At 32.2% G+C, this 14,224-nt stretch overlaps 1 protein-coding gene across 1 annotated transcript; it reads left to right on the forward strand.

Moving 5' to 3' along the window:
* Positions 1 to 742: 742 nt before the first annotated feature.
* LOC142325724 (general transcription factor II-I repeat domain-containing protein 2-like) lies at positions 743 to 1,102 on the forward strand. Its single transcript, XM_075367756.1, has one exon. It carries the CDS (start codon positions 743 to 745, stop codon positions 1,100 to 1,102), a length of 360 nt encoding a protein of 119 aa, XP_075223871.1.
* The last annotated feature ends 13,122 nt before the right edge of the window (positions 1,103 to 14,224 follow it).

A 14,224-nucleotide genomic window follows, 5' to 3' on the forward strand; every position in this document is an offset into this window, starting at 1 on the left:
ATAACAATAAAGGTTTCAGATTTACATTTTAATTACTTATATTTATTTATGTTGTACAGTCTTCTTTGGCAAGTTTTTTCTTACAAACTGACCACAGATTATCGATCGAATTAGAAAAAATATATAGTTTTCAGCTAAGAAGTGTTAGCACTTCTTAGATCTATGGCAAGGTGCAAGATCTTGCTGGAGAAAAGTCCACCATCAGCTGAAAACAATTTTGTAAGAGTGGAACTACTCTTCTCTGGAGTAAAAATATGTATTTATCATTAAGAATTCATCATTAATTCTATTGGGAGTGATGGCCCTGGTCTATGAAACTTCATACAACCCTGAAACATTTTCTTTGGAGAATGTTTGGGTGTTTACAGAATATGGAAGGTGTAACCTCATTTGGACTTTTACATACAAATATTACTTTATGATCCCTGGACTTCAAAATATTATTAATCAAAAAAGAGAAGTTTTTTCCATTGTTTTGCAATATATCCTTTATAGGACTTTTTCTTTTTTCTCTTTATCGGTTCATCTTTGAGGACGGAATTCATTAAATAAAATAATAAATCCTTAATAAGCCTTAACCAATGATTTTAAAAAAAATGAATTAACGTCAATGGACAAAGCTTCTTATGAAATTTTTTTACTTCTAGCATGAAAAAAGAAACCTTACTCTGATGGAGAAGAAATTATCAAAACTAGTTTGTAAATTTATGTTAATTACGCTTCCTACTCAAAGATCCAAAAAATGATGGAACAAATTGCCTGTTCGCAAAATACGGTGTTGCGTTGCACAGATGACCAGGCTGTGAACGTTAATACGAAAATTGTGTCTGCATTAACCTCGTGTAAATTTTTTTCTTTAGCTGTTGATGAGAGCAGTGATAATATTGACACTGCTCAATTAAGTATTTTTGTGTGTTGTATAAATGAAACTTTTGATGTTATTGAAGAACTTTTAGATTTGCGACAATTAATAACAACAAGAGACAAAGACATCTTTAATAAAATAAAATCAGTCACTGAGAACAATAACTTACAGTGGAATAAATTAGATAACATATGCATGGAAGGAGCCCCAGCTGTGATTGATAAAAATAAAGGTTGATTATCATTACTTTAAAAGACAATTAAGTACCAGTGCATACTGTGTAGGGAGGCACTTTGCACTAAAGAAAAGAATTTATCTAACGTTCTTGATCCGTTTGTTTGGTATACAAACAGGAATCGATCACGTGCACTTAATAGCTGAGAATTTTGTTGCTTGTTTCGTGAAGAGGAGGAAGAAGACAGTGAATTAATCCTGTATTGTAATGTTCGCTGGATTTCAACAGACAAGGCACTTGACAGAGATTTTGGAATCTTTGCAAGAGTGTCTCACATTTTTTGGAAGGAAAAGGTGAACTGCACAATGACTGTGTGCTTCTAAAAAATGAAGATTGGCTGTGGGACCTGAAGTTTCTTACAGAAATTATGAAACATTTGAATGATTTAAATATAAAACTGCGAGGTAAAGATTGCTTGTTATTTAATTCTATATCTTCTTTTACACTTAAACTTTCTCTTTTTTTAAAACATTTTAATTAAAAAAAACTGATACAATTCAAACGAATGATAGAGTTAGCAATCAAACTTTACAACCGTCCTAATTATGATAGGTATTAAAAGTCTCATTTGAAACAAGATTTAATGACTTCCTAAAGGACAATGAAAATGTTGGAACTTTTTACCAATTCCTTTTCTATTTACTGAAGACTTTTTTACCACTACACTTATGAAATTCAAACAGAAATAATTAATAAATAATTGATCTTCAGCAACATAATGTTCTTAAAAATAAATTTAAGGAGGTAATTTCAATCTCAGGTAGTGAAAATTACATTTCCTTTTTGAAATCTTTCTCAACTAATGATTTACCAAATTTGTACAAGTTTGCTCTAAAATTTTGTTGTAGGTTTGGCTCCACATATGTTTGTAAACAGTTACTCACAATTATTAATATGATAAAAAATAAAATCTGATTGAAGTTAACCGATTCTCATTTAAAAAAACTTGTTACTGTTGACTTATTCAAAAGTTAATCTAGACATAGATGAAATTGTAAAGACCTTGCAAATTCAAAAACCTCATTAGAGATGTTTCCTTTCTGTTGAATAGTCTGCCAATTAAAAACAATTTCATAAAAAAATTAATTTTTTGTAGGATATTATTATTTTTGAATAATTCTCATTATTAGTTTTACTGTAATTTACATCTGTAATAATGGTTCATGTTTGAATTAATTTTTTACAATTTATAATTATATTTTGACCCTGAAACAGTCAATAACTGTCTTAATAAACTGTCAATAATTCATTGTGAAATTAAATATTTTGACTAATTATTGTTAAATCAACATATCTATATATATATTTTATTACTATTTGTACAATACCTACTTAAATTAAAAAATATCTAATATGAAATGTGTTACCTGTGTATCTGTAACTATCTGAATAAAAGTTATTCTGAATGGTAATTTTTTTTCATTTTTCATTTTGATTCATTATTTAGGGTAATACTGTATTTCTTTGAATTTAAAACACACCTTTTTACAGATTAAAGGGTCAATCAATATTATCTTCACACTACTTATTTCCAATGCTTAACTCAGTTTTTAATAAGTAGATATGTAAGTATTACATAAATCTCCATATTTATTTCCCTTTATGATTTAAGGTATCCTTAATCTTTGATAATATTTGGTCTTTCATATCTATGAGAATTAAACTCATTGTAAACAAACAACTGATATTGTGTTACAGATAAGGCCACAACTACACATAGGCTTGCGTGGAAAAAAACGGTTCAAAGCACTAGTAAAAAAGGTTATTAATATTCTTGTTTGCATTAGAGAAATTTATGATGAAAATGCTGAAGCACAACATACACAAATAGTAACACGAGTAAAGACAAAGAAAGGAATTCCAAAAGAGGTAATATATTTTATTATAATAAAGTAAATGATGACATCTTTATTTCCTTACTTTGTTTTTTAACAGAGGTTAATTTTTCTATTAAATATTTTATTAAGTTTGCTATTCATTATCATATATAAAAAATATTTATACAAAACATTATAGGATCAATATTATAGCATTTTTTTTTTGTTTCAGACAGTCCAGAAATTATTTCAAATCAAAAATTAATAAAATAATTTTTGTATTAATTTCACACTTACTGTGAATATTCTGATGAATGATATATTCATATCTGATGAAATTTTAAAATAACTATTTTTAAAAAATGTTATTGCATTTACATTTTACATTGTAGCCATGTTTGTTTTACAAATCAAATATGATTTTTTTGATACACAAAGGTTCACAGAAACATATGTATTTCAATTCTTTTGTTAAAAAAAAATTACTGCAAAATTAATGGCAGTTTGGTAAAAAAAATCACTAGAAGTTAGGTTGTTTGAACTTTTACTTAAATTTGGATCTTAATGGTAAAGATTTTACAATTGTTAAATTGTAAAGCTTGGAAGATTTGGGGCCGTTTTCAACAAAGAATAGGATAGAGAGTTAGCATACCATATAAAGAAGCTTGATGATTATTTCTAAGGCTTATGCTTTAATGATCTTCTCAGGCTCGCTTACGAATTTGCTGAGCACAATAAACTCCAGCACCCTTTTAATGAAGAAACAAAACTTCCAGGTAAAGAGTGGGCCTAAAATTTCTCAAAAGACACAAACTGTCCATACAAACTTCCTCAAGAATAAGCCTTGCTTGAATCATGGGTTTCAGTAAGGTCCAGGTAGATATATTTTTTATCTGGAAGAGCTCATCGCTAAATATAAGTTCCCGCCTTCACAAATCTATAACATGGATGAATTGGGTATCAAATTGTACCTAAATAGCTCCTAAAGTAGTGTTCACCTGAGGGAAAAAATACATTGGCAAAGTGTCCTCTGTTAAGAGAAGTCAACTGACAACAGTGATTTGTATTCTAAGTGCTACTGGCAACTTTGTAACCCGCAGTAATTGATCATATTTGCTGGGAAAAGATTGAAACCTGATCTCATGAATGGAACACCCCTATTCATTGATTCTATACAGTAATTCAGATTTATTCCCTATACGTCTTCAGCTCTTTCAAAAACATGTTCAGCCATCTTGAATAAATGCTTATTCAACCTCCTTTAAGAGCATTTTTCTCTTAAATCCTCATATTTTTACCAAAGATGATTTTCTTCCTAGTTCTGAGATGGACCAAACAATTTTAGAGGAAACTAATGATTAAACTGTGCAATGCTCCATACATACATGCATGTTCCAGTTTCCAGTGAAGTATTAGAACACACTTCTACTTTCACTATTTTATCTGGTGAAATGCAAATGGCATCCACAGTACAGTACAGTGAACAAATAACACCTAGCAAAAATATGCTGTTTCAACCAAAGTGGAGTCTTTCAGACATTATTCCATTCCCTAAAAGAAAAAGCTCACAGCAATGAAAAATTAAAAAACAAAGGTTGGAAATTGTTAGTAGTTCTCCTTTAAAAACAAATTGTAGAACAGAAAAAATTATGAGTTGAAAATGTGCAGTTAAAAAAATAATTGGCAAAGTTTGAGAAATGTAAATGAGTTTCAGACATTGACTAGAAGAAAAAGTAATCTGTAAATAACTGTTTGACATAAGAGAAAACCCTAACAATCCTTCTTCTGATGCTTTGAAGATCGAAAGACAAGACACAGAAAAAGGCCAAATTGCAGGATTTACAAAGAAAAGAGACCAGCTTTCTACTTCTACAGGCAAAATACAATGTCCGGTGTGTGAAGATGAATATAGTGACCCTCCAGATGAAGACCGGATCAAATGTTCATGCGAGGAATGGTGGCATGATGCCTGCTCCCATTATGAGGAAATGGAAAAATTTATTTGTGACTTAAAACTTTATTCTATGTGCAATCTTCCTAATAATACAAAATTTTATACATATATAAAGATTGAGACTTACTTAAACCTATGTTTGAAGTGCAAGTAATAAAAGTTTGCTCCTATGTCATTCAAATTTATTTGAAAAATGTTTTTTTTATAGTTTTGATTTAAATATAATTATGACTTTGTTATTTAATGAGACACAAAGATCCAATAGCAGATGCGCGAGCAAGTTTGAACATTTTCAAACTATTCCTTTTTAATTTAAGTTCAGACTTTAAGTGTGAACTCTTGCCTCTAATCTACTTACACTCATACACCAAGTTTCAGCCATACGATTTCCTCCAGACTCCTTAAAAAATTTCTTAGTTAGAAATTTCAAAAATTTGCACTTTTTAAATCATAATATTTTTGGGGTACAATGATGTGAGTATTTCATAATTATGTGCATTTCATGTAGAATCATTTCATGTGCATTTCATGAAGTATATATGAAAATAACCTCTTGTTAACTCAAGTTAAAAGTTAAGATATTTATGTCTCTGTTAATACTTGAATTTGCAATCATTGTAGTCAGTAAAAAAAATAACACTGCCATCTAAAAATCAAGAATTACAAAAAACCACAATCTGTTCTTGTACTATATTTGGCCATTTATTTGTTTTTTTCCATTTGGAGATTTGAACATGAACAGTATTCCAACATGAACAGTCAAGCAATCAGTTTTGTATGCTAAATATGGATTTATCCTGCGGAATCAATGAAATGGATGATAGGTTTGTAAATCAATTTTTTTTTCAACTTGGAAAAACCAGATAACTTTTTTAATACAATAAAAATGAACTATATTATTTGACCTTACCTACACCAAGAATAATGTACTTCACAAGACTATAAGGCTAGTTGTAGTTTATTAGTTATTCCCCAGTTTCAGGTTAGGATTAAAAAAGGTTGCGTTGAATTATTATTATATGTGATCAAACATTATTATAAAAAAAGAATTATTTTTTTTGCTTGATGCTAGTAGTAAGTAATAGTTCCTTCAAATTAAATAGAAATTGCTTTAGACAAAATAAATAAATATATAATTTTAAAATACTTTTTGTTTTCAATGATCATTGGAAACTATGTTTACTATCAATACTTATTTTATTAAATTAGGGGCCACAACCCAGTAAGGTTACAGGTAATCTTACGGCGATAAAAAGTCATTCTTGAAATTTGTGTAGCCATTCTCAAGATATCATACATTTTATATCACCTTATTATGGAAAGTAATGAGGTAGAAGAGTTTCCTTATTGACCTCTTCAAAAAGCTATAATCATAATACTCCACATCTGCATCCCAAACTCACAGTAACAGTAGAAATTTTCAGCCCCACCAAGTAAACTTCACTTTGTTCATCAAAGGACTGGCTGCAAATCGAAATTTATTTATCAGATTATATTACTTACTTATTCCTTGGCACTACAGCTCATGTAGAGCCTTAGCCTCCATTAAGATGCCTTTTACTCCTCCCTATCTGCCACTTTCCATCTCCATCCTCTAACATTCATCCTCGCCAAATCATCCTCCACATCCTCAATCCATCTCCTCCTTTGTCTTCCCTTCATCTGTGCCCCCCAGGCTTTCCTCTATAAACACCCTTCACATTCCTGTAGCTCATCTACTCAAAGTGTCCCAGCTAACTCAACCTTCTCACCTTAATCTAACCTTAATCTCACTAATAATATCCTGACTGCCAAAAATTTCATGCAATTCCTGGTTGGTATGTATTTACTCCACTCCCCATTTTTACATACTTGCCCATATATTATTCGTAATATTTTTCTTTCACAGAAATGCAGCATATTGTTGTTTGTCAGAATCCATGCTTCAGAACCACACAAAACCACTTGCTTAACTTTCCTTGATGACAGAAATTTTTCTCAATCCGTAATAATAGCGATTTCCAGCTGTTATCTGTCTTTATATTATGTATATCATTTTTGCCAGTTAAGACAGCACCCAGGTACTTGAATTCATGAATCCTTTCAAACTTATAATTTCCCAATTCTATAAAACACTGATTTCCTTGATGTTCCTTCCTGCTGCAGTACACGTATTTAATTTTGTTAACATTCACAATGAGCCCAACTTGATTCAATCCTTCCTGCAGTTGTTGAAACCCTTCCTCCAAAACTCTCATGTTTCTGACAACCAAGCAGTATCATCAGCATATTCCATATACTGCAGCATCCTGCTCATGATGTTGCCACCTGGGTTAATATTTCTCATCAAGCTGTCTAAGGTAATATTGAAACTTGTGGTCAATAACTCATCACCCTGCCTTAATTCTATATTAGCCTAAAAACTGTCAGACAACATTCCTTATAGTTATACTTTGTAATCACTAGTTCATAGTGTCATTCTTACCAATATCTCAAGCTTTCATGGTATTAAAAGCTTTCAACTTTTAACATATCGAAAGCCTGCCTATAATCAACGTATAGTTGCTGCAGGTCTACATTAAATCCATAACACTTTTCAAGCAGCATATAGAGTGCAAATGTATGGTTTTTATCTATTCTGCCTACATCCACACTGGTAATTTCCCAAAATCTCCTCCGTGTAAGGTACCATTCTACAAGCAATAATCTTAGCAAGCACTTTATATGCTTTATATGCTACACTCAACAAAGTTACCCCCATATAATTTGAGTAATCAGTTTTCTCTCTTTTCTTATTTACTGGACACACAACTGTAAAACTCCATCAGCTGGCATTTTTCTTCCTCCCATATTTGGACAATCAACTGATACAAGAACTTGCAGGACCTCCAGCTTAATCAGCTCAACAGTATTTTATCCTCCCTAGGAGTTTTATAGTTCTTTAAATGTACAATAGCTGCCTCTACTTCATTAAGCTGAGGGTCTTTCTGAAAGGGTTGCGAGCTAATAAAATTTATTTCCTCTTCTTTAACCCTCTCATCATCCCTATTCAGCACAAAAAAATTCCTCAACCACATCTTCTGACAATCTGCTCCATCCCTCCTATCAAATTCCCTTTTTACCTAATAAAGTTGTTCAAGGCTGAAATCCAGCTTTCCCTTTCTGTAGTTTCAAATACAATTTCCATCCATTTCCTGCTCCAGCAAATACCATAATATCCTTCAACCTGCCGTCTTTCTAACGCTCCTTTCTTTCTGCAGCAATTTACTGGCATATGAACTCTTCTCCCTGTTTACCCATACTCATTCTTGTTTCATGGCTGAGCATCTTGGCTCCGGCTAGATTTCTTTCCTCCAGTCCCCTTAAACATTCTTTATCCATTCAACCACATTCAGCATTTATCTTCTTATATCCAACAGTTCCTTCTATAAAATCTATACTGTTCCTGCCCCTTTCCAATCCTTCTTCCATCCTCAACCTATACTCCCTCCTGACCACATTGTCTGTAATTAACTTTTCACTATCAAATTTCTTTTGCTTCACTCCCTAAATTTCCCCACATTACTCTATCCATATGTGCATCTTACTCTAACCAAATAATGGTCAGTAACAAAATCTGCACCTCAGCAACTGTGAACATTCATTATATCTGATCAATGACATATATCAATTATAACATGATCAATCTGATTCTGTGTTAGTCTGTCCAGAGCAACCAAAGTCATTTTATGAATGCCTTTGAGATCAAAATAGCTGCTACTAATAATCATGCCTTTCCCTCCAGAAAAATCAGCTCTCTCTCTATCTGTCAGTTTTCATTGCACTCTTCATGAAGACAATGAGATGCAATAACTAGTTTTTAAACTGCTCCCCTCCCAATTTAGCATTAAAAGTTTTCAGGATGTTTAGGCATGATGTGAAAATCACATCACAAGACCCTTAGGGACCTTGTTGTTAACTTCTTCCAACTTCTCATAAAAGTTGTCCTTGTCAGAGCCATCAGTATCATTTATAGGTGCGTGTACACAAATCAACTTAATGTTAAGAATCTCTCCTTAAATCTCAACATAAACATTTTACTGGTCTGAATCCCAACACCTGATCTTTTTGTGCATTTCTTGTTGGAAATGCAGGGGCAGGAACCATAAAACAAATCCCAAAAGTGCTGTGCTCATGTCCACTGTAGAAGACAGTGTAATTTGTCAGATCCATAATTCCATTTCCTCTCCATTTGATCTCCTGCAATGCTAGTATTCCTATACTGTACTTCCCCAGTTCCCTTATCAGATCAGCAGTGGCACCAGGCTTGTTCATACTAGTCACATTCCACCTAACCAATCATAAATCCCTATTCCTGTGTCAGGATTTATCTGCTTTCTGATTCTTCTCTTATTTCATTATTAATATCCAATTTATTCTTGCAAGAGTTCCTATCCAATTCCAAGGCACCTTTTGTTTTCGTAACTATCATTTTTTTTTACAAGGTCAGGTTGGTTGTTAACTGTATGCCCAACCCCTAACCTGGAGGACTTATGGTGAGCCGCCACTGTCCATGCTGTCATGGATAGGCACTATGGAACTCCAGCACCCCCTATTTTCACTTGATATTATCAATAACATTTAATATAATGAGTCCTTTTTTCTTTAATTCTTTCTTTACACTTGTAAAATATATAATCCTTAACCTTATGTCAGTAGCCATCCCTCAGTTTATGAAAAAAATACAAAATGTTTGTTTGGAACTTCAAAATTCCAGCGGCGTGGTGTTTGGCTGTTGTGCGGATGCGCACATAGGAAGCTGCACATGAGGCTGTGAGGGAGAGAGGGCACTGTCGCTCCAGCAGTTCCAACCCTGGTGCGCTGGTGGAAGTAGTTTTTTTTTTTACTTCGCATTTGTATGGAACATTCCTTGTTCGTTCCTTTTTCTAGTTTAGTCGGTGGAAGGAATATGTGAAAGTGGTTTAGTTGTTTTTTCACTAGTGATCAGAAGATGGCGGAAAGCACAGACTCTTTGATTGCCAAATCTGTCCAAAAACATGCTGGAAGAGTGAAAAAGAAGGTCATTAGTAAAAACTAATTATCTATTTGTTTCTGTGTACATAGAAATTTAAATTAAGTGCCATTGGGCAATAGTGTTTTTAAGCTGACATTTCATTAAGTGATTATCTAATAACTTAAAAATTGTTAATAATTCTTTAATACTAAAAAAAGATCTATATTGACATTTTATATTTATTCAGTTAAATCAAATATGGTTTTTAAACACAATGTGCTTAAAAACAGTGTACCATATTCTTGAATCTGATAAAGTGTAGAATTAGATTGTTATCCTGGTTCCAGCTATTCTAATTGATTCATATTTTTTTTTGGTTCTTTTATTTTACAGAAAACTTTAAGCATGGCCTTGAAAAGGCCCAGATAAGAACTTTCTGGAGCAGCACCCCCATTATTAGATACGAGCTGCCACTGGTCATGGATTTCCTTCTCTTATCAAATTATATAAGTTAACTAATTTTAATGCATCTGAAATAAGACTTAAAACATGCTAATATAATACCGTGGCACAAAAAAAAGAATTCAAAATGAGTCAGATTTTTGTTTAATATAAGTAGTGTTCAGTCTTAAAATTTTAAACAAAAATGTGATTGAATTTTGATTAATTAGTGTTTATATGATCACTATAACATAATAATGCTTTAACACTATAACTTATAAATACTTTGTAATTTTTCTCCAAAATAACAACTTTAACTTAAGTCTGATTGAGCCTCCACGAAATGCCCCTGGATATTTCTGGAACAAACAGAAGAAATTTGTCCGGTGAACTGAATCTAAACAAACTTCACAACTTCATTTATCATCAAATCACACTATCACCTCACTAGAGCACATCGGGCTGTAACTCGGGACCTAGTCACATCACAGGTGACCCCTTGACAGTCAACCATGAAAGGTTTTTGAAGGAATACTCCACTGTCTGAACCAAGCAACACCAGAGTTATCTGGTGTTGCTTGGTTCAGCCCCTTGGTGTTGGCAGATATGGGTGGACTGCCACTTCGAAGATAACATGTGATTGGAAGCATTGGAATACCCCAATACTCCACACATGAACATGAAAAATACAAAGTCCAAAATCAAACCAAAGCAAATTACCTACATTTCCACACACAATGTAAATCTCACTGATGCTGACTGGTAAACTAAAAATAATAACTGGCCTAATGGACCAACACAAAATTCTCATATGGGTCTGAAGGAAATAAGAAACACTGACCAGAATGCCATAGGATATAAAGGATATAGGCTCTACAAAGGTATACCTGGAAAGAGAGTGATAAAAAATGTTCCATAGTTAGGCTTTTTAATCAGCCTCAGGATAATAAACTCCATACAAGAATTCAAGCCACAATCCCCAAATATCTTAACATTCAACCTAAAAGCATCTAATAAAATTACACTATAATAAATGCCCATGCACCGACTAAAAACATAACTCTTCAAAAGACCGTAAAGAAACAGAAAAATTCTGGAAACTATTTGACCCTCAACTAACACTCCCAAAAACCATGTTAAACTATGTTAATAGTTTAACAAGAATGAATTACCAAAAAGCAACTGAGAAAATAACAATTGTGGATAAACTCGAAGATCTAGTCAACAGCCTTAAAACAAATCATAGAAGAGTTAACCCTGATAAAATCCTTATAAGACATCAATGGTGGAATAGCGAATGTGATGAAACGTGGAAAAAAGACATCTAGCATAGTTATTTCAGCAATCCCAAAAATCAGAAACATCCTTCCAAAATCTAGTAAAACAAAGAAAAGATAACCAACTGAACTGTAAGGAGAATAAAAAGGCAACACCATAAAGACACTGAATCAGTAGAAGACAAATGCAATAAAACACAGTCGAGAGACTACTACAAAACCTTCAAAAACCAGCTCCAAAAACACGAACCCCCAACCCTACTAATAAAAAATGAAAATGGTAAACTGGCCCATAACAATAAAGACAACATGGAAATTCAAGCTAAATAATTCAACAAACGCCTAAATTGCGAAGAACAGACAGAATACCTAAACTCCACCAACACCTCAATAACAACACCACCAGAAAATCATCCCTTTCACAATACAAGAAGTTTACCAAGCACTAGGTGAGATGAAGAATTACAAAGCAGCAGGAGAAGATCAGACTTTTGTAGAGATCTGGAAACTTACAGGAAGATCAAAGAACTACCAGAAGACTGGACGACAGCCCTGATCCATTCGATACACAAAAAAGGGGCTAAAACAGACCTAAGAATTACAGGAGAAACTCACTCCTAGATACAATATACAAAATTCTTTCAAGAATAATCCTCAACAGGATCAGTCCACAACTCGAGAAAGAAGGAGAATACCAGGGAGATTTCAGACCCTGGAGGAGCTGAGCAGAACAGATCATGAGTCTCTAGCTAGTAATGGATTGCAACAGGAAAAGAAACTGAGACATGGTGATAACATTTGTAGATTTCAAGAAAGCTTATGACTGCATCCATAGAGAATCCCTACTAAAAATTCTAACACATCTCAAACTACATATGAAATTAATAAACATGATAAAACTGACCTTCACAAACACTTAAGTCAAAGGTAAAATCAAAACAAACTCTCTTGGTTTCACTGATGACTTGATACTGCTAGCAAATGATATCGACAAAGCTAAATCATAGATATTAGAACTTCAAAACATAGCAAATAAAATTGGCCTCCAAATTCTTTCGAAAAGACAGAAATTATGCCCCAAAAAATCAACATGATTAAAAGAAGTAATCATAAACAGTAATAAAAGTTTGGTCAGAGTGAATATGAAGTAGACAATTTATCTCTGGATATAAACTGATTAATGATGACATAGAATCCTTCCCAGTAATAGGAAGTATTATGTAATATGAAGACAAGTTCATGGAAGATTCTATAATCATTAGTAGTATTTGTAGTAGCTTTTAGTATAACGAAAATAAATTACAAAGAAATATAAAAAAAATTTAGTGAACTACTATGGAAAACATCGAAAAGCCGTTTACAAATCTAAAACTGTCTAATTTTGACAGTTAAATGGTTACGTTGGCAGATACTAATAATTAAGAAGTAAGCATTAAATCTGATATGTGGATTTCGAGATTAGGTTGTGGTTTCTGCAGGGATCGTCAAGTCTCTGTCCATTTCTGTTTGTTTTCTTTTGGACAGGCTGTTTTCCAATGATGTTACAGTATCTTTTTTCTCTGCATAGTTGAGCATTGAAGTCTCCGACTAATTGTTTAACGTGGTTTTTGGGGGTGTTATTTATAGTCAGGTCAAGTAGAGCCCAGGATTTTTCTGTTTCTTTATGGTCTTTTGGAGAGTTATGTTTATTATTAGTCAGTGCATGGGCATTTATTATAATGTAATTTTATTAGATGCTTTTAGGTTGAATGTTAACAGACAGAGGTTTTAAGTTGAATGTTGACAGAGATTAATAATTGAGAAAAAGGATTGGATAAAGGCATGGATAAACTGCATGTGCTATTTTTACAAACAAGATAAAAAAAATTAAAAAAGCACTTTAGCATTAGAGAGGCTGTGCATGAAATTTTCTCTTGAAATGCTAAAGATAAAACTAAATCTGTTGAAAGAACAAAGATTTATATACTGATTTTTAAAAACAATAATTGCAATTTAGGATACCTATAGCAAATTAAAAAAACAAATTGTACTAAAATAAATAAAATAAAATAACTAGAAGAATAACTTGGCTCAGTAAATATGGAACTGGTCACAAAATGAAATTTAAAAAAAGTTAAAATTTAAAATTGATTTGAAACAAGAATTAGATAGTTGGTAAATTTATTTTAATCATCAATGATGCAGAAACTTCATTGTTAAGTAATGATTGAGGACCAATAATGTTGGAGGAATCAATATCTACTTCATTTTAGAATTTTAAATTTGTTAAAAATCATTCTATCACTGCAAAAAGGTTATGTTATGTTCACAAAAAAAAAAACATTGAAAATTCAAATAATTCATAACGTATTGACCACTATGCTAATAAAATTTAATAATAAATGAAAACTTAAACCACCAAAACACAGAAAATAAAGTTAAATTTACCATATTAATTTCATTATTAAATTATATACAGAATGGTACAGAGTGGGTGGAAATTAATTCCTATTGAAAATTGTTTATAACTTTTTTAATACTTAACTAATTTTCATGAAATAACAAAACGCATTTTGTTCCTTATGATCGTAGAATTGTTATACATTGCTAAAATTCCATATAAGCATCACCACTATCCACCAGTTCCTGTTAATGGATAGGAATGTTTGCGGCAAACTTCTGCA

Source organism: Lycorma delicatula, chromosome 5 (assembly GCF_047948215.1).
Source record: "Lycorma delicatula isolate Av1 chromosome 5, ASM4794821v1, whole genome shotgun sequence".
NCBI classification, from domain to species: domain Eukaryota; kingdom Metazoa; phylum Arthropoda; class Insecta; order Hemiptera; family Fulgoridae; genus Lycorma; species Lycorma delicatula.

What these genes read in the sequence shown, in the direction of transcription:
- LOC142325724 (XM_075367756.1), top strand. Translation starts at nt 743, where the DNA reads ATGATGGAACAAATTGCCTGTTCGCAAAATACGGTGTTGCGTTGCACA.